The following is a 21,377-nucleotide window of genomic DNA, read 5'->3' as shown; positions in this document are numbered from 1 at the left end:
CCGAATCCAAGGATGGGCTGAAGCCTGACTTGTTTGGGATGTGCTACTTGGACAAAGCCATTAGTGGGGGGAAGAGGGAGTTAGGTACAGCCTGCACAGTCGACATAATTTCTGGAGGCTACACGGTTTAGGATTTAGCTGGTAGCGATACTCAATCAGAAGTCGGCACTTGGAGCCACTATGGGGATGAAACCAACTAAAGTTTCCATCTCAGTCTGGTTCTCAGGTCAATTCTGCAATATGCTTGAGACAGTCAAAGGACTGTGTTGATAGTCTTGTTCAGATCTATAGGTATGCATATACCTATGATGTCTAAAGTTGAAATAGTAGTGATATTACAAAGGAAAGGGACAAGACAAAGTGCTCTTGAGTACTGTCTATGATACTGGTAAATAAAAATGTTGAAAACAAGATAATAATCCTGTCTAAGGCTGAACAAGCGCTGCCAGGATTGATTCACTATGGAATATTTTGACGCCAAGTGATTGCCTGGGTAGGATGGACTTGTGTACTGGCAAACTTTGGAAAAATGGTGGGGATCTTATTCTGTTGACCCAGACCAGGCTGTATATGGAATTTGCATATGTCAACTGCAGCATATTTTCATGTTCTCCCCTTTCTGATTGCTTTTTGTAACCTTCCCTTACCCAGTGAATTGGCATAATTATCCACATTCCTTTTACCTGCGCATTACTTTTCAGTAACATATATAGAGTTGTTTACCTTTTGCAATAACTCTGCAATCTGATCCTCAAGTTTTTTCAATCTCATCTCTCTGTTAAGTTTATCAACATCATCACTTGTAGTTGTTTCTGGATCCGACGATGTGTCAGCATCCTTCCTGGAACCTAAAGTGCTTGATACTGGGGCCCCATTGTGCTGCCTATATCGCAATAAAACTTCATTGATTCGAGGTGTTGTCACAGGTAAGTTGGAAGCACTCTGGAAAAATGAAAAAGGAGTAAGTTCAGTCAAAATAAATTAAACATATATGTATGTAAGTTAATGGATGAACACTAAATACAATTCGTAATACCGTGAGTACCTTTCCTTGATGATGGTTGGAGTTCAAAGAAGCAAAATATTCCAGAAAATCAAGATTTGGTAAATCCATAAAATCTTCTTCAATATTTTCAGATTCACCCAAACGATTTTTCCCATCAAGGCAGTTTAGCTGAGGGATTGTTTGAAGAATAACTTGTCTATAACCTTGAAAGAAAAACATATATATTTATTTGTAATAGCTCTAGTGTTATTAGACACAAATTTAGAACTAGCAAACAATTTTGGATTCACAGAGCGGGTGCAGAAAGTGAGCATCCGTTTCCAAGGAAGACTGGAAGGTGGCTTCCTAAAGACCTTTTTTTTTTTTTAACCAATGGAGTTAAAAATAGTTTGTTCCACAGTATATGTTTCAAATATACATTAGATAAAACTCCAACGGTATTATAAACATTTCTGAGGTGAGGTCATGAAAGAAAATCACAATTTAAAATTCTGTCACCGTACCTACGGACATTATTCCTTTTTAGCAGGAAATACAGTTAGGCGTCCAAATGTGCCTGGACTCTATCAAAATTTAACAGGGATATCCCAGGTTCTAAAATTGCATGGGCACTGTGTCATAAAGAAAATGAAGGACAACTTGGATGATTCTTAAGACTAACTGGAAAGATTATGTAATACAGGAAGGATATGGACTGGATCTGGGAGAGTGGAAAACAATCTATTACTCACAGCATGATGCACACTTTGAGTTTCACTCCTTACTACTAACTGTTTCATAGCTTGTAGAGAAAATGGACAAGGGCCCTGGCTTAAGGAAACAGGTTTAAACTCACATCGGGAAATGCATGAAGCAGAAATGGAACAAGTTTCTCAATGGCTGACAAACGGAAGCTGCGGCCACTTATGTTAATTGTTATAGCTGAATTTGGAAGTATGAGAAATATACAGATCAGATTCAAATACCATTATGTAAAAGGCAAGAAACAATTCAAGGTACTGGTGTGTGTTCTGTAAATGATCAATATTAATGAAGGAAAAAAGCTTATAAATGTATTTATTTGCAAGGCAATAAAACAATTTATAGTCTATACAACAAAACAGTAAACAATTGGGAGTGGCAATTATAAGTGTGCTTGATATTTGGATACAAATAAATTAACAGCTTTAGAAAAAACACTAAGCAAGACAATTGTCGCTAGAACTGGAATGTAATGCCAGTATGCGAAAGCAAAATGGTGATTTGAGAACCAATGAACAGTAAAGAATAACAATAAATCATTTGTATTTTCATTCTTGTGTATTGCTATTAATAAATAAATCTCAATCTCATATATAACTTCTATTCTGACTCCATTTACATTTATAAAAGAAAAAGCAGGAGGAATTAAAGCTAAAACACTGTACATATCAACTACCATAGTACATAGGAAACACCGATGACTAAAATATTTTAAATAGATAAAGAAGTGAAGAGGTTGATGAATGGGTCACGAGATATAGCATAGACATCTTAACAAGTTATTTACATATTGTGGGGTTTTGGGGGTAAAGGGACTCACCAGCAGGGTAGGACCTTGGTGTGAAGGAACTTTACCTTAGGGTCAGTTTAGAGTGCAGAGAGAGCCAGTGTGGCTCGTATTTCAAGGCGGTATACATAACGAAATTACCAGAAAAAGGTAGATGGCTCAATCAATCAATCAATCAAAAAATATATTACGCGCGCTACTCACCCGGTAGGGTCTCAAGGTGCTGTGGGGAAAGGGGGTTAGGGGGGAGATGCCGATTACTACTCAAAAAGCCATGTCTTGAGGTGTTCGTCTGAATGTCAGGAGGTCCTGGGTCTTGCGTAGGTTGGTGGGGAGGGAGTTCCAGGTCTTGGAGGTGAGGTAGGAGAAGGATCTGCCTCCGGAGGGGGTGCACTGGATGCGGGGGACTGTGGCGAGGGCGAGGTCAGCAGAGCGGAGGAGACGAGTGGGTGCGTGGAAGTTCACACAGTCGATTAGGTAGGCTGGTCCAGGGTTGTGGAGGTATTTGTGGGCGTGGATGAGGACTTTGAAAATGATCCTTTTGCTGATGGGCAGCCAGTGAAGGGATCCGAGGTGGGCGAAGATGTGTTCATGGCGTGGGAGGTTCAGGATGAGACATACGGCTGCGTTCTGGATTCGCTGGAGTTTCTGCTGAAGCTTGGCTGTGGTACCAGCGTAGAGGGTGTTTCCATAGTCTAATCTGCTGCTGATGAGTGCATGGGTGACGGTTTTTCTGGTTTCTATTGGGATCCATTTGAAGGTCTTCCGTAGCATGAAAAGTGTGTTGAAACAGGAGGAAGTTATGGTGTTGATTTGCTGGCCCATGGAGAGAGATGAGTTTAAGATGATGCCGAGATTGCGTGTGTGAGTGGAGGATGTTGGGAGTGGTCCTAGGGCGGTGGGCCACCAGGAGTCGTTCAATACTGTCTTCTTGGGGCCAAAGATGATGATTTCTGTTTTGTTGGAGTTGAGTTTGAGGTGGCTTGCTGTCATCCATTTGGCAGTGTTGAGGAGTCCGGCGTGGAGGTTTGTCTTGGCGATGTCGAGCTGGGTGTTGTCTGCGTATGAGATTATGGTAATTCCGTGGGTGCGGAGGATGTTGGCGAGCGGGCCATGTAAATGTTGAAGAGTGTAGGGCTGAGGGAGGACCCTTGAGGGACCCCACAGATTATCTTGGTTGCTGGGCACTGGAAGGTGGACAATTAAACTCCTCGGCAGACCAAAAGAGTTTAAGCATAGCATGCAAGTGCAGGCAAATGGCGGGATGAATGGCGAACAATGATGTTTAATTCATGGCTATGAAGCCCATAGTAAAAACTTTGTATTGTCAGTCTGAACACCAATCAACTAATCAGGTTTTAGTGCTAGGAAGTGAGGTGAATTGGTGGTAGACTGAAGTGGACACATTTGTCCATGATTATTGTGAGGAGTGAAGGCCTAGGAAAGAAGACCCTTTAGAAGGCTAGATGAGTGATATGCCTTGACCTTTACTGGGGTGCTTATGGGAGCGATATAAATTGAGAGGAGACGACAAAATTTCACTTCCTGATATTGCGAGGCTGAACAGTGTTAAAGGTAAATTATAGCGATCCCATGTTAAGGGTGAACAGCATTTGCAAAGTTTAAAGCAGAAACTGGGTTGGGAATATCAAGGTACACCAAAAAGAGAAGACATAGGAAATTGAGAAGAAATTGTGAGGAAGTAGATGATTTCATCATGCGCAACTGAACTGGAGGGTTAAAAGCTCATCTAACGATGGATAGCTGTTAGACTGTCTAGAGATTTTAGACTGGGGTGAGCCTCGGAAATTATGTGTGTGCATTTGGCACAGAGGTGGATGTCAAGTCAAAAGAGCAAAGGATTGTGAATCAAACCTTTAACTTGCTGCTCGTGCTGCACCCTTAATGGGCACCCATCCATAGTCATCTTCCCTTACAAACTCAGAAGGCCAAGTTGCTGCCAGTGCGTCCGCCTTCCAGCGGGCCCCATTCCAAGTTCCCCCCTGGGTCAGCGGGCGGAAACAGTGTTTCTGCCCACTGCCCCATCAGGGAACAACCTAAAACAATGACACCTGCTCATAATAGAGCCGTCAGCAATGTTGCGGTGCATAGGGTGCAACATCACCTGTCGCGCTTTTCAATGCAGAGAGTGAAAAGCGCGATGGGGCTGTCCATGCCAAGTGCCAAGTCCCATGGGGCCCCCTGCACCCTGTCTCCCCTAGCTTTTACATGACTGTGCAAATGCCATGTAAAAGCTGGTGGAGAAGGGGGTCGTAATCCCCAGAGCGGTGCTGCATGCATTGCTGCCATGGCAGATTTGGACTGCCAGCACTGCCAGTCCCTCCAGTGGAGGGAAACTGGCAGTGCTGGCTGTCGAACCATGGCCATACCGTTGGGCCACGGTCATAATGGGGCGGTCCAACCACCATCAAAGCGGTCGGACCACCACTTTGGCGGCAGCCAGACTGCCACCACTGCCCTGGCTCGTAATAACGGTCTTTGTCTCTGTTCTTTAGCTTAGACGGGGCAGTGCCCTAGGACTAGGTGGGTAGGATTAACCCCCTGGGTGCCTGGGGCGAGGTGGCCTCGTCCTCTGTTCCCCTGTGCCAGGGACGAGATCAACTCGTCCTGCACTCGGCCCACAGGGGGAGCGCTAGCGCTCCCCCATGGCCCTCCCTCCCACACTCCTCCCCAGTCGGGGATGAAAAAGGAAATTGTTTCCCCTTCCACCACCACCCCCCCTCAGCAATCTGATGGCCTCAACACGCTCAGAGCGCACCGACGTCATCAAATGCTGCCGGGACACGCTGGAAGCCATTAGCTTCCAGCGCGTCCATTGAAGAAGACCCAAAAGAGGTGAGTCCTTTTCCTTGGGGGAGTTCACGGGGAGGGGGGCGAAAGACACAGGGGGGAAAGGAAAGAGTTTTTCCTTTCCCCTTGTGCCTGTTTTGAGTCGATTCCTGTCTACCCCCAGTAGACTCCAGGGATTGTTTGTGTGTGTATTTTGGAAAGCGACCCTTTAGGCAAGGATTGCTCCCCTGGGGGCAGTTATGTATCTGTGTTTCGACCCTCCTGAGGGGCAGATCAGCTGTTTTTTTGGGCCGATCTGACCCCGTGGGGGTCGAAACCAACTAGACACCAGGGATCACAATTTTTTATATTTTAGGGCAGCGACTCCTTGGGGAAGGGTCGTTGCCCTGGAGGCATAATTTTTTGGTATGTTTCGGCCCCCCCTGGGGCTAGATTGGCAATTTTTTCAGCCCCAGGGATTGTGGTGTTTGTGTTTTTTCGGGGCAATCCTTGGTCAAGGGGTCCCGCTCCAAAAGGGGTATAATACTGATGGCCATTTCTCCACCCAACCCCCCTGGGGCAGATCAGCCTAATTTTTTTGGGGGGGCCCATCTGCCCCCCATGGCCGGCAGAAGTCGCCAAGATGCCAGCGATTATTTTTCTTTGTTTTTTTGTGTTCAGGAGTGCCCCTTTGGCAAGGCTTGCACCCAAAGTTGGCACAGAAGGAACGGCCCCTTTGGCAAGGGTCTCCCCCCAATGGGGGCACATTACTGATGGCCATTTCTGCCCGCTGCCCCCACCCCACCTTGAGGGCTGATCGGGCTATTTTAAAAAAACAAAATAAGGCCCTTCTGCCTCCAAGGGGGGCAGAATTCACTTAAACACCCGCCACTACGCATTTCGAAATTTGCCCTGGTGCCTATCAACTGACGAAGTATTTGCAATTGTGATTATAACAGTTTATTTCTCCTTTTTTGTTCTAGTACAAAGCTTTAGCTTCCTTTGCTGTGGCTCCTTTTGGTTTTGACAGTGGTTGACCTGAGTTTTGCGTAGTTCCATGTTTTAGGTAAGTAATAATAATTTACTACAAAGGAGTATTGTTGCCATGCATAAATGACATTTACTAAATGCAGCATTGTGTGTGAAACTGTCCTTGGTTTGTGTACAATTATGTTGTCTAATTTACTTTTCTTTTTTAGATTTAGTGGTATATCATTGGTGATTTCTGTATCCGTGCAGAGTAGTTGGTGGTGAGTCTAGCTTTTTCAGGCAAGTGAGTGGTATCGTTTTTCAGTACATAACTCTTTGTGATAAAGCCACACTTAGTTTTTTTACTTATTTTACACAGTGCTGGTTGTTGTTGGTGCATGTGTCAAGTTACACTACTTAGAAAGGATCATGGCTAGCTGCAGAGTGACAGCTCAGCAGGTTGTTGGCATGCCTTTTGAGTCGTTTTTCAACCATGATTATGAGACTGACTCTGCATCTGTGGCAGAGGAGGAAGTGAGAGATTCTGGCAGTGAGTTTTCTGTCCGAGAGGAATTTTTTGATGAGGAAGCCACTCTCAGTGCAGATGAAGGGCCTGTTTTAGAGGAGGACACTGATATACCAATAGTGCAGCAGCCTGGGGCTAAAAGGTTTCCCCACTGGAAGACCTGACACCTGCGTTGCCCCAAACATGGAGCAGCCACAGTTGCCTGCCTTTACTGGTCTCCCAGGGTGTAGAGTGAATACGTAAAACTTTTTGCCTGTCAATTTCTTTTAGTTGTTTATGGACGATGTATTTTTGGAAGAGATTGTTGAGCAGACTAATTTGTATGCGGAGCAGTATTTGAGGGACAACGCTACCAAACATAGGCATCAGTCTAGAGCTACCCAGTGGATTCCCACAAATCTGGAAGAGTTTCAAAAAGTTCCTGGGTTTGACTTTTTTGATGGGGTTGATAAGGAAACCATCACTGGCTTCTTATTTGTCTACTAGTCCATTGGTGGCAATGGCTATATTTCCTGCAACCATGACTCGCAATCGGTATTTGCTTCTTCTTCGGATGCTGTATTTTGTCGACAATGCTTTAGCCTTGCCACGATATCACCCTGATTGTGACCATCTTTTTAAGATTAGGCCTGTCCTTGTTCATTTTGTAGATCGGTTTTCAGAGGTGTATGTTCCAGGCAAAGAAATAAGTGAGGCTGAGTCTTTGGTCCTGTTCAAGGTCTTGGTTTTTAAGCAGTACATTTCTAGCAAGAAGGCACAGTATGGAATTAAGATGTACATGCTGTCTGAAAGTAGTACAAGATATGTGTATAATTTCCGGGTCTACACTGGTAGGGTTTCAAGTATTGGCCCCGCCTGGTTGTCCACCCACTTTTGGAGTTAGTGAGAAAACTGTGTGGGAAGTAGGTAGACGACTGTTTAACAAAGGTCACCATTTGTAAAAAGATAGCTTCTACAACGGAGTGCAGTGTTTCAAGCAATTGTTCAGAGTGGACACTGTTGCTTGTGGCACAATCCATTCCAACCAGAAAGGCTATTTATCTGTAAAAAAAAAAACAACAACAAAAAAAAAAACTTGAGGGGACAGTGCAGTGCCTTGCGTAGTAATGAGCTGCTAGCTCTGCAATTTGCAGACAGGAGGGATGTGTACATGCTAACTACCATCCATGATGAGAGTACTTCCCCTGTGAATGTCTGGGGTCAGGCTGCGGAAGAGCGCAAACCTGTGTTAATTTTGGACTACAATAAGCACATGAGTGGTGTTGACAGAGTATATCAGAGGTTGGGACCTTACATTCTTCTTCGTAAGTCTAACGTGTGCTTTAAAAAGTTGGCCATTCATTGTTTCATTTGGCAATTTTTAATGCTTTTATTGTGTTCAAGTATTGTTCCCCTGAGTCAAGGATGAAATTTGTTAAATATCAGGAGTCTGTGATAGAGAGCCTTATTGTGGTGGAACAGGCAAGAGTTCCTAGAGTAGCAGTGGTGGAGGATGTGGCTAAGTTGAAAGATCGCCACTTTCCTGATCACATTCCTCCCACTCCCCAAAAAAAGACTTGTACACTAAGAAATCTAGAGTCTGTGCCCAAAGAGGTATCCGGAGGTAAAGATGGATGTACTGCCCAGACGGTCCTTCAAAGCCTGGGCCGTGTGTGGCTGGCTGTTTGAGGAGTTACCACACCCAAATGAATTACTAGGAACTACCGTGAGCGTAAACTGCCTGTTTTATAATTTCATATGTTCAGTTTCACGGTTGCCATTTCCGTCATGAATATAGTAAGGGCTTTTATGTTTGTAGTTTTGTACTTATTTCTAATTAGTTAGTGGTTTCTTTGTTTAAAAAAAAAAAAAATTGATGGTGGTGTGCATGGAGTGGCGCTTGGCTGGCGGTGTGCAAGTGTGGCGCCTGGCTGGGTGTGCGCATGGTGTGACGCTTGGATGGCGATGTGCATGGAGTGGCGATTGGCTGGCGATGTGCATGGAGTGGCGATTGGCTGGCGATGTGCATGGAGTGGCTATTGGTTGGCGATGTGCGTGGCGTGGCGTGGCGATTGGTTGGCGGTGTAGTGACTAGCAAATGGCCGCTGCAACACACTGCCAGCCAAGCGCCAGTCCACACACTCCCATCAGCTGGTGTGATTGATGTATCAAGCATGTGGGCGTATGAAAGTGATGGGCCTTTGAACGGCGCCGTCTGTTGATGCAAGTGTTGTAATGTGCTGGGACCGCGGCTGGCGACGTGAATGGTCTTGTGCATGTCATGTATGAAAAGTGTGTGAATGGACTGTAAAGAGGTTGGTGCCTTGATGTGGCTCTACAACTCACAAGCTGTGAATCATTGGTTCCGTTTTTTAACCTTTCAGTTATTAACAGTGCATTTCATTTTTGTGAAATCCCGTTCATAAAATTTGATCTACTGAACCACCACTCACCCTTGTGCCAAATCCAACCATTATGTGTGGTAAAAATGACAAAACCTGCTCCGCTGTAATCAGGCGTCACAGCACACCTATGACATCCTAGGTGTCTCGGGTGGGTCCCCGATGATGAAGCATGCCACCAACTTGGTTGGTGGGTGAGGGGTCTTTTTAACATGACCTAAGTGCATTTCTTTTCACACTTTTAGTGTTTGGAACATCACAAAAGGATGTGGATTCATCAAAATGATCCATTAACAAAAACTACATCTTTTTCAAGGGGGATGGGTGGCACCTGCGTTTTTGGCCGTGGGTGCAGCCTTCATTTAGGGAAACTTACCAAACCCAGACATTTTAGGAAACTAGACACCTGAAGGAGTCCAGGGAGGTGTGGCTTGCGTGGATCCCCAACATTTTCTTACCCAGACTCCTCTGCAAACCTCAAAATTTGCTTAAAAAAAAAAGCATATTTTCCTCACTTTTCTTTGTAGGATCACGACGCTGGCACAAATTTCCTACCACCCAGCACTCCTCTCAGTCTCCTAAGTAAAATGATACCTCACTTGTATGGGTCCCCAAAGCAGAGTCTGCCTAAAAATGTATAAAAGACATAATTGTGCTTATCAACTTGCTGTGCTATCCATTCAGTCTCTAAACGTTTTTGGCCTTTTCTTGTTGCAGGCACCTGGGCCACCCACACAAGTGAGGTATAATTTTTATTGACAGACTAAGGGGAACATTGGGTGGTATGAAATTTGCACCGGCACGGAGATCCTACAAAGAAAAGTGGAGAAAATTTGATTTTATTGTTTTAGTTCTATTTGAGGTTTGCAGAGGAGTCTGGGTAAGAAAATGTTGGGGGGGATCCACACAAGCCACACCTCCCTGGACTCCTCCGGGTGTCTCGTTTTAAAAAATGTCTGAGTTTGGTAGGTTTCCCTAGATGAAGGCCGCACCCGGGACCAAAAACGCAGATGCCACTCCCCCCCCCCCTTTGTATAAAGGGGTATTTTTGTAATAGATCTTTTTGATGTGTCCATGTTGTGTTTTGGGGCATTTCCCGTCGCAGCTCTAGGCCTACCCACACAAGCGAGGTACCATTTTTATCAGGAGACATGGGGGAACTCTGGGTAGAAGGAAGTTTGTGGCTCCCCTTGGATTCCAGAACTTTGTCACCAAAATCTGAGGAAAAAGTGTTTGTTTTTTTGCCAAATTGAGGTTTGCAAAGGATTCTGTGCAACAGAACCTGGGGAGAGCCCCACAAGTCACCCCATCCTGCATTCCCCTAGGTGTCTAGTTTTAAAAAAAAGCACAGGCTTGGTAAGTTTCCCTAGGTGCCGGCTGAGCTAGAGGCCAAAATCCACAGCTAGGCACTTTCCAAAAAACACGTCAGATTTCAATGTAAAATGTGATGTGTACATGTTGCGTTTCCTGTCACAGGTATTAGGCCTACTGACAAAAGCGAGGTACCATTTTTATAGGGAGACTTGGGCGAACACAGAATAGAAGAACAAGTGTTATTGCACCTTGTGTTTCTCTACATTTTTTCCTTCCAAATGTAAGACAGTGTGTAAAAAAGATGCCTGTTTGAGAAATGCCCTGTAATTCACATGCTGGTGTGGGAACCCCGGAATTCAGAGATGTGCAAGTAACCACTGCTTCTCAACACCTTATCTTGTGGCCATTTTGGAAATACAAAGGTTTCCTTGATACTCATTTTTCACTCTTTATATTTCAGCAAATGAATTGCTGTATACCCGGTATACAATGAAAACCCATTGCAAGGTGCAGCTTCTTTATTGGCTCTGTTTACCTAGGGTTCTTGATGAACCTACAAGCCCTATACATCCCCGCAACCAGAAGAGTCCAGCAGACGTAACAGTGTATTGCTTTTGAAAATCCAACACGGCAGGAAAAAGTTACAGAGTAAAACGTGGAGATAAAGGGCTGTTTTTTTTTACCTCAATTTCATTTTTTAAAAATGTATTTCAGCTGTTATTTTCTGTAGGAAACCCTTGTAGGATCTACACAAATGACCCCTTGCTGAATTCAGAATTTTGTCTACCTTTTAGAAATGTTTAGCTGTCCGGTATCCAGCAATGGTTTCAAACCCATTTCGGTCACTAAATGGAAGGAGGCTAAAAGCACACAAAATAGTAAAGATGGGGTATGACCCAGTAAAATGCCAAAATTGTGTTGAAAAACGTGGTTGTCTGATTCAAGTCTGCTTGATCCTGAAAGCTGGGAAGATGGTGATTTTATCACCGCCAACTCTTTGTTGATGCCATTTTCAAATACAAAACCAAAAGCTTTCTTCTGCAGCCCTTTTTTCCCATTTTTTTTAACACATATTTTGCTGTATTTTGGCTAATTTCTTGGCCTCCTTCAGGGGAACCCACAAACTCTGGGTACCTCTAGAATCCCTAGGATGTTTAAAAAAAAAAAAAAGGATGCAAATTTGGCGTGAGTAGCTTGTGTGGACAAAATGTTATGCGGGCCTAAGCGTGAACTGCCGCAAATAGCCAAAAAAAGGCCTGGTATCCGAGGGGGGGAAAGGCCTGGCAGCAAAGGGGTTAATGCATTACAGCCCATTAGGGCCATCTTTTTTCATTATGGGGCATTAATAACACCTGAAGCAGAAAATATGTTCTGGATAGAAGGAGCAAAATTGTAAATAACTACTTCGAGTCTGAAAGGCGGTTTGGTTTCACTCGCTAGCATGCACAATAAAATTATTATTTTTCTTTTTCTTTCAGGACAGACGACATAAATTATCCTTACCCGTAATCTGGCAGACTGGATTTCCTTTGCCATTCTTTTCTAACGTGAGACTCCTCAAACTGTGCAAACCTACCAGGGACTGAAGTAAATGGTTCAGATTACTGATGCAGTTGCTGTGAAGATAAATGTGACTAACTTTATGAGCGTTTCCATGAAGGGACAGGAACCCTGAAGAACGAAAAAAATACACTTTTGTAATAGAGGCGGGGTATCACTGCCAGAAATGTTATTGTTCACTGTAAATAATTCCGTTTGACAACATGTTGCGCAATAAACATCATTTATTTTTTATGAAAATACCACGCGCTATTGAGGGGGAGAGGGCATTATGAGTAAACATCGCACCTCTATGGAAGACAACAAGAATAAAGCCAATAGAAAGAAAACCTTCAAATAAATTACGAGAAAGTATGCACCAATAAGTAGTGGGAAACGGCTACTACTCAAAAAGACGTCAGCTTAATACTTAATACAGTTGTCAAAATAAAGCCGTTTAACAGTTAGCATGTTCAAAGTGTACCTATTGTACAGGATATTGCACCATAAGTAGGCATTTTGTGGAATACACTTATTTTGCAGCATTCTCGCGGCACTTTTTTGACCCATAGCAGCTTGTCCTATTCCCCAGAAAAAAAAATCTGAGGAGCCACTTAATCCATATACCGTTTTTGTTTGCCCCCCCTCACTCTCTCACCTGCACTCCCTGCTTCTGTTCTTGCTTGCCCTATTCAGCCCTGTGTTGTCCATGATGACTCTCCCATCATCCCTTCCATCTGTTGTCTGTGTTGCCCCTCTCAACCGCCTGCCCTCCCTCGCCCATGTTGTCTGCCATCCATCATAACAAGAGATTCTGACCCTCCCACTGCTAGCCGCGGCATAGTGGTTTATTTCCTCTCACTTTCCCTTACCGTATTGACCCCCACCCCCTCCTTGTTGCCTCCCTCTGTATTGCCTCAGAACCCTATATATTTTTTTTTTTAAGTGCTGTGATGCAGCTAGCGCTGGCCACGCTATAGTACGTTTTTTCCTATTCCCTTTGTTGTTTGTGTTTCTGCCCACACACGCCCTCTCATACATCATCCATCCTTCTGTCAGTAATAACAAAAAAAATCTCTGATGCCGCCACATGACTGTGCTCTTTTTTTTTTTTTTGTTTTTTAACCCCCTTCACTGCCAGGCCTTTTCCTCTCCTGTGCCAAACATTGTTTTGGCTATTTGGGGCAGTTCGCGCTTACGCCCTCATAACTATTTGTCCACATGAGCTACCCACGCCAAATTTGCGTCCTTTTTCCCCCAACATATTAGGGTTTCTAGGGGTACCCAGAGATTGTGGGATCCCCTGGAGGAGACCTAAAGATTAGCCAAAAAACAGCAAATATTTCGTTTTTTTACAAGAAATTGGAAAAAAATGCTGCAGAAGAAGGCTTGTGTTTTTTTCCCTGAAAATGGCATCAACAAAGGGTGTGCGGTGCTAAAATCACCATCTTCCCAGCTTTCGGAAACAGGCAGATTTGAATCATAAAACCACATTTTCAACACAATTTTGGCATTTTACTTCAACATACCCCATTTTTACTATTTTTTGAGCTTTGAGCCTCCTTCCAGTTAGTGACAGAAATGGGTGTGAAATCAATGCTGGATCCCCAAAAGCTAAACATTTTTGTAAAATACACAAACTTCTGAATTCAGCAAGGGGTCATTTGTGTAGATCCTACAAGATTTTCCTACAAATAAATAACAGCTGAAATAAAAAAAATATTGAAATGGTGGTGAAAAAAACCAGCAGTTTTTCGCCACGATTTACTCTGTTTACTTTTTCCTGCGATGTCAGATTTTTTAAAGCAATATACAGTTACGTCTGCTGGACTCTTCTGGTTGCTGGGATATATAGGGCTTGTAGGTTCATCAAGAACCCTTGTTACCCAGAGCCAATAAAGGAGCTGCACCTTGCAATGGGTTTTCATTCTATACCAGGTATACAGCAATTCATTTGCTGAAATATAAAGAGTGAAAATAGGTATCAAGAAAACCTTTGTATTTCCAAAATGGGCACAAGATAAGGTGTTGAGAAGCAGTGGTTATTTGCACATCTCTGAATTCCGGGGTGCCCATTCTAGCATGTGAATTACAGGGCATTTCTCAAATAGTCGTCTTTTTATTGTTTTTACACACTGTCTTACATTTGGAAGGAAAAAATGTAGAGAAAGACAAGGGTACTTGTTCTGCTATTCTGTGTTCCCCAAAGACTCCCGATAGAAATGGTACCTCACTTGCGTAGGTAAGCCTAATGCCTGCGACAGGAAACGCAACATGGACACATCACATTTTCCTAAAGAAAACTGACGTGTTTTTTAGAAAGTGCCTAGCTGTGGATTTTGGCCTCTAGCTCAGCTGGCACCTAGGTAAACCTCCCAAACCTGTGCCTTTTTTAAAACTAGACACCTAGGAGAATCCAGGATGATGTGACTTGTGGGGCTCTCACCAGGTTCTGTTACCCAGAATCCTTTGCAAACCTCAAAATGTGCAAAAAAAACACTTTTTCCTCACATTTCGGTGACAGAACATTCTGGAATCTGAGAGGAGCCACAAATTTCCTTCCACCCAGCATTCCCCCAAGTCTCCCGATAAAAATGGTACCTCACTTTTGTGGGTAGGCCTAGCGCCCACAAAAGGAAATGCCCCAAAACACTATGTGGACACATCAAAATCATCAAATACTAAACTACCTGTTTTTGCAGGGGGTGGGGACCTGCCTTTTTGATCCTGGGATCAGCAGCCATATAGGGAAACCTACCAAATACAAACATTTCTGAAAACTAGACACCCGAGGGAATCGAGGGAGGTGTGACATGTGTGGATCCCCCAAAGTTTTCTTACCCAGAATCCTCAGCAAACCTCAATTTTTTTTTTTTTTTTTTTTATTTTTTTAAATCACATTTTTCCCACATTTCTGTGTGGGATCACCGCACTGCGACAAATTTCCTACCACCCAACGTTCCTCTCAGTCTCTCTGTAAATATGACACTTCACTTGTGGCTGTGCCTTTGACAGGGAAGAGCCAAAAACATGTTGAAATTGAGGGGGAACCAAAGCAGGTCCAAAAGTGTGTGACTTCCAGCAAAGTTGGAGGTTTGCAGGGCATGATCGTTAACAAAATGGTGCAGGGTGCATGTGAAGCACACCACCCTGGACTCACCCAGATGTTTAGTTTTCAGATGTGTCTAGGTCTTGTGGATTCTTCTACAAGGCAGTGTCCCAAAGTCCAAAAAGTGCAGCCCTCACCATTCCAGGTGGGACGATCTTGAGAGTTAGCCAAGCTCTCATGGCCCAAATGTAAAACCAAAACCCAAAATAATCAAAAGTCCTCTTGCTTGCCGTGGGATAAGATGTTTTAGTGTGCGGGGGGAGAGCTGAAAGACTGTTACCCCCTTCAGTTGGGGTGGGGGCATAACCAGGCCCATACTGGTCAGTAGCCAACAACCCACTATTTTTTTTTTATTTTTTATTCCCTGGCATCCAGTAGACTTTCTGCCCCCCCAGGTGTGGATTGGGGGTAATTGCCCCATCTTCCCACTGGTTGGCAGAACAACTTTGGCCCCATTTATTTGGGGTGGGGGTATGGTCCTGGTCTTTGGTGGGCTTTCTGTCCCCCTTGGGGGAAAATGGGTCTTTCACAAATAGGCCGACCTGCCCCCAAGGGGGGCAGTTATGGCCACCAGTAATGTCCCCCCCATGGAGAGTGACCCTTGCCAAAGGGGCTGCCCCCCCCAAACAAAACACACACATACACACAAACCAATCCCTGGGCCTAAGTGGTTTCTGACCCCCCCCAACCCCCAGGGGTAGATTGGCCTAATAGAAATAGGCCGATCTGCCCCAAGGGGAGCAGAAATGGCCTAAAATAAATTTGCCCCCTAGGGGAGAGGCCCTTGCCTAAGGGGTCGCTCCCCTTGTGTGAAATTGGTGCATAAGAAAAATCCCCGGGGCCTAGTGGTTTCTGCCCCCTTGATAGCAGATCAACCTAATAAAAACAGGCTGATCTGCCCCCAAGGGGGGCAGAAATGGACTAAATTAAATTTTCCCTCAGGGGAACGACCCTTGCCTAAGGCATTGCTACCCTCACGTGAAACTGAAAACAAAAACAAAAAATCCCTTGTGTCTAGTGGTTTCTGCCCACCCTTGGGGGCAAATTGGCATAATACAAATAGGCCGATATTCCCCCAAGGGGGCAGAAATGGCCTAAAGACAATTTGCCCCCCAGGGGAGCAACTCTTGCCTAAGGGATCGCTCCCCACATATATAAAAAAACAAAAACAAAAAAAAACAAAAAATCCCTGGTTTCTAGGGGTTTCTGCCCACCCTGGGGGCAGATCGGCCTAATTACAGTAGGCCGGGAAACGGCCTTCAACAAATTTGCCTTACCAATGGAGAGACCCTTGCCTAAGGGGTTGCTCCCCTTGCGCAAAATTGACCTTAAAAAAATAGATAAAAAGAAATCCATGGCGTCTAGTGGTTTCTGCATCCGTTGGGGGCAGACCCGGCCTAATTAAAATAGGCCGATTTGCCCCCAAGGGGGGCAGAAATGACCTAAATTTAATTTGGCCCCCAGGGGAGCGACCCTTGCCTAAGGGGTTGCTCCCCTCGTCTGAAAAACCCCCCCAAAATGATCCCTGGCGCCTAGAGGTTTCTGACCCCCTGGGGGCAGATCGGCCTAATAACAATAGGCCGATCTGCCCCCGGGGGATAGAAAAGGCCTTGAAAATAATGACCCCCCTTGGGGAGCGACCTTTGCTCAAGGGGTCGCTCCCCTTATGCCACTTTTACAAAGAAAAAATTATCCCTGGTGTCTAGTGGGCATTTCAGCAGCCAGATCGCTTCACAATCCGGCTGCTGATATGCTCGGAGAGACTTCAAAGGGAAGGAAATTCCTTTCCTTCCTTTTGAAGCCTCTCAGGCCCCATTACATGGTCGAAAGAGAAATGTAAACGAGTGTGCGGACGTCAGACGTCACGGGGGGTCGGTGTGGAAGGAGAAGCGATTCCCCTTCCAGCCCGGCCATGGGGGGCTGGTGGGGAAGCCCACAGAGGGAGCGAGCTCTGGTGCTGGGACGTAACCATTATATCAGTGGCACAGAACCAGTTAAATAAACTTTCAGCGTGGCAGTATGGCTGCTGCACTGCTGTTCACCATGGCTCAAAAAAAAATAATAATAATAATAATAATTATAAAGTCAATCATTTTTTTCTCACAGCTGAGACCTACAGACTTTGCCAATGCATGACAAATCACCCCCACCGAACCACTTGCTGCTACATGCACCCCTTGCCTCACCAGTCTGACTGCCAAACTCCTACACCACAGCGAGCACATTCTGCCAGACACATGCCTTCACAATTGTGGCTTCAACTCAGTTACTATCCACCTGCCCTCACAGCTAAGTCATGTGTTAACATTCTCCTGATTCCCAAACCGCTGCCCCACCTCAGCCAATACACACCTGTCCCCTAATGACGATACAACGTATCTGCGCCCACACATACAGTGAAACTGAACTGAATCAACCCCAGCTCTGCTGGCCCTAGATCCACTGTGCAGTCTTCCTTATGACTGTGCCACCTGGTGCCGGGAGTTATCACACAAATTCCCTCTTCAGTCCCCCAGTCTTGCAACTATACTCAGTTGTGCACCCCTCAACTCCTTTAGTCTCTTACCCCGAGGCTCTGAAATCTCAAGTGACCCACAGTCACAGCCCATCCTGATGTCTTTAACCCTGCCCACAAGCTGCTGTGACATTATACATTGAATGTAAGCATACATATTTGACTTTTAAACTGAGTCTCTATTCCTTCAGAGGATCAGGTTAATCCTACCAGAAACGCTGTACTTGCTGCACTCAAACCTTCTCCCTTGGCCCTACCCAGGCTCTGCACGAGGCGAGGACAGAATACAAACAGAATGAACTGTAATGCATTAGAATGAAATTCAAGATATTTCATTCCGTTTGAATGGTCAGCTGCACAGTGGCCCATACTCCAGGGGCCCTTTGGGAAATTCCTGTTGCAACAAACAAGCTGGGGGGAGGATGCGAAGGGCTTGCCCCCTTTTCATCCCTATTAAATCCACCACTATTCTCCTGAAAAGCAGATATTATGTGTATGGAGAAATTATTTGAAGGGATGAGGCAGCATTTGTTAGGTATTAATTCAACAGGGAGCTGGACAGCTCTGAGATGTTAGCTGCACTTTGTGCTGAACCGAGAGCGCTGAAGTGGGAGTGTTGTTTAGTTGCAGCCTGTGAAGAACCCAGTGGTCTGGGTACCTAAGTTTAGAGGTTCTGGGCTCTTTGCAGTTTCTTTACCAAGGAAGGAAGTGCTCCACAGAGTACAATAGGAACTGATGTGCAAACAGAGTCTGACAGCATAGGTAGTTAGGCAGAGGACTGAAAGTGTTGGAACCGGACAGTACTGGAACGAACATTATTGAAAGCTCACTAAACTGTGTCCATGTAACAACAGCAACGAAAACAAAAGGGGAGGTACAATGCCTGGTATCCATGTTGGGAAACATGTTGACCAATCTGGGCGTATCTCTGATGTTTAGGTACACTGAAGCTTCCAGGTACACAGAGCTGTCCAGAAAGGGTAGCTTATATGTGCTCCCACATGGTCTAAATAGTCCAGACTACCAGGGAAGTGAGGTGGCCGGTGCAATGTGCCGTCCTTCATGCCAGTCAGAGGAATTAAGTGTCAAACAGCACATAGGCCCAAACTTGCAGAGTGCACTGGCTCAGGAGCAGTTGTTACAATTGTTAGCTCAAGCGTGGATCTCCCTTTCCTTCTGACAGGCTACTGGTGCAGCTGTGTGGTGCACGAGGCGCAGCCCATTAGTGCTACTTGTGAAATCATGGGTCTAATACTAGCACTGTGCTCACAAGAGGATGTTGCTATCACAGAAGTGGTGTGCGCGCGCTGGAAGCTCCTGTGATGTATATATTTGTTGTGAATGTGAGGTGGAAGGCACGATAACACAGATGCTCCTAATCAATGGGATGGTTATGGGCTCACCAATAATTCTGCTGTCCTCAATGAGTATCTGCCACACGATGTACATACAGTGTTGGCAGAGGACCAGGAATATTGTTTATTATGCTGCTTGTGTATCTGTGATGTGTGCTTTGCTTCTCATACTTCTGTGATGTTCTGCATTGTGCTGTTGCTACATCTATCACACTGTGGTATTTTTGTGTGCACTTGTGAGAAAGTCCTCCTTTTAGCATGTTCATCCCAATGTTTCTGATTGATACTGGTGGTAACTGACCCTGATTGTGCCCTGTGCTGTTAAACAGGCCCAGGGCCAGTGCTCTGAATAAAAGGTATATGGTAAAATGGTACAATTACAATTGGCAATGACAGACCCTGTAAGTCCCTAGTAAATAAGGGGGCAAGGGGGATTCAAATTACCTTGAAGTCCCTAGTACATAATAGGGCAGGGAAGTTGAGGCCCAGTAGATTTTCTGCACTGAAGTGTGCACTGCTCTGTTGCCCTTTGTCATTTTCAAAGACAGCCCTACCTTGCAGACTGTCTTTAAAAAGTAAAAAGTAAAATTCAACTTCGGAATTTAAGGTACTTCCAAAGTGATAATCTACCTTATTTTTTACATGTAAATTATCCCTAAGGCTTCCTCTAGATGCCCCAGGGGTGGGGTGCCATGTAACTATAAGCAGGGACATTTAAAAGACATTTTATATGCCCCAGTGAGGGAGACGTGCACTTTTCATTTTTCCTCATTGGAGATACTTGGCTCTTCAGGCTAACATCAGGATATTTTCCATAAGCATAGGTCTTGCTAGGATGGAGCTAAATGTGTCATGAAAGGACTCAAGGGAATGGTAATGATAAATCTACCAACTTGCCACTGTTGAATTTATCATAACTAATACAGAAAAAAATACCTTTTTTCTGTAAGCCAAGCAAGCCCAGGAAAGGAATATGCAGATGTCCAGAGGGGGAGTGTTAATTAAAATGAGCTATACCAGTATGCTGTCATAGCCAGGTCTTGCTCATCTGGAGGAATATCATCCATCTTGGTATTTTAAAGTGCATTGCTTTATGGGACAAGAAGAAGTCACATTTTGGAGGAAGCTCTCATGCTTTTATGTGGCACCCTGCAGCTCACTGGACAAGGGTGCCCCCCTGCTTGTCCTCCAAGATGACTGAATAAAAGTGGTTGATCTGTACTGCAACTCGGATCTGCTGCCGGAAATCACAAGAAAAAATAAATAAATAGGATTGCCCTTCTGGAACCTTGGTCTGCAACCCCAAGGACTGCACTCTGAAGTAATGCTCCTGTGGCACACTGGAACAATAGGTCTTCAGACTTTGCCTTGCTTCAAAAAGGACTCAGGGGTGGACTCCCTGAAAGCAACAGGTTAAAAGAGCTTCACCTGAACCGTCTCCATCAAGAAGACCCCAGCTGGACAGCCTCCAGTGGCCTTTAAAGGAATTGGCTAGGTGCATTATTAGAAACATAGTCCCAACAACCCAAGGACCATCTCAGATTGGTGCTGTAGACGCCCAAAGGTCCCTGCCTGGAAACAAGAAGAAGAAGAAGAAGGACAGCCCTGGTGAACCCCTGGTCTGCACCAAGGAAGACTGCACTCATAAGGGCTGCATCTGCTGCACACTCTGGGCTTCACAAAAAGAGGACTTTGTCTGGCTTCTAAAAGATTTAGGAGTGAACTCCCTGTAAGAGACAAGAGCTACCAATTGTCACCTGTATCAACTGCTGCCTGAAGAGTTCGGCTGAACAGCAATCAGTGGACTTTCAAGGATTTGGCCAGGTGTATTGTGGGAGCTGTAGTCCCAGGATTCCAAGGAGCAACTCAGATTCTGGAACCTCGGATTGGGGTTGCGGACCACTTTCCTACATCAAGAAACTCTTCTGGAAGTAAGTGTAATAGTTTACATTGTGGACGGCTGGAACTCTTGACTGTGTCCGGGTCTAGTGCAAACTTCCCTTTGAGCGCTATTTGCTTCTAAGCACTAGTTTTACTTAATTTTTACAAAAATATATCTTTGGTTCCCTGTATTGGATTTTTCCTATTTTTGTACATTAGTGTGGGATTTTTATTGTGTGTTGCGTCTTACTTTGTTACTGTATTTGGTGTATTTAAATGCTTTACATACCTGTCTCCTAAATTAAGCCTGCTTGCTCACTTCCAAGCTACCAGAGGTTGAGCTAATGTTTTGATACCTTGACTGGATCTAACATTGTCTGGGGCATTATTGCTAGTGTTAGTTGCGTACTTAACTCTACTAATAACCAGCACTCATCTGGAATGGTGTTCCGCTTGTGCTTTTG

The 21,377-nt window shown here is 44.8% G+C and overlaps 1 protein-coding gene across 1 annotated transcript in view; it reads right to left on the bottom strand.

Moving 5' to 3' along the window:
- LRRCC1 (leucine rich repeat and coiled-coil centrosomal protein 1) overlaps positions 1-21,377 on the bottom strand; it is a 297,998-nt gene that overhangs the window by 222,330 nt on the left and 54,291 nt on the right. The window contains exons 4-6 of the mRNA XM_069220424.1: positions 12,018-12,185; positions 1,046-1,209; positions 724-942 (exon numbers count right to left, since the gene is read on the bottom strand). Of these exons, the coding sequence (XP_069076525.1) occupies positions 724-942; positions 1,046-1,209; positions 12,018-12,185 (551 nt within the window). The remainder of the gene's footprint in view (positions 1-723; positions 943-1,045; positions 1,210-12,017; positions 12,186-21,377) is intronic.

The sequence above is a fragment of the Pleurodeles waltl genome, chromosome 2_2 (genome assembly GCF_031143425.1).
Source record: "Pleurodeles waltl isolate 20211129_DDA chromosome 2_2, aPleWal1.hap1.20221129, whole genome shotgun sequence".
NCBI classification, from domain to species: Eukaryota; Metazoa; Chordata; class Amphibia; order Caudata; family Salamandridae; genus Pleurodeles; species Pleurodeles waltl.
The sequence above is the reverse complement of the archived record's forward strand: the minus strand, read 5'-3'. Positions and strand labels throughout refer to the sequence as shown.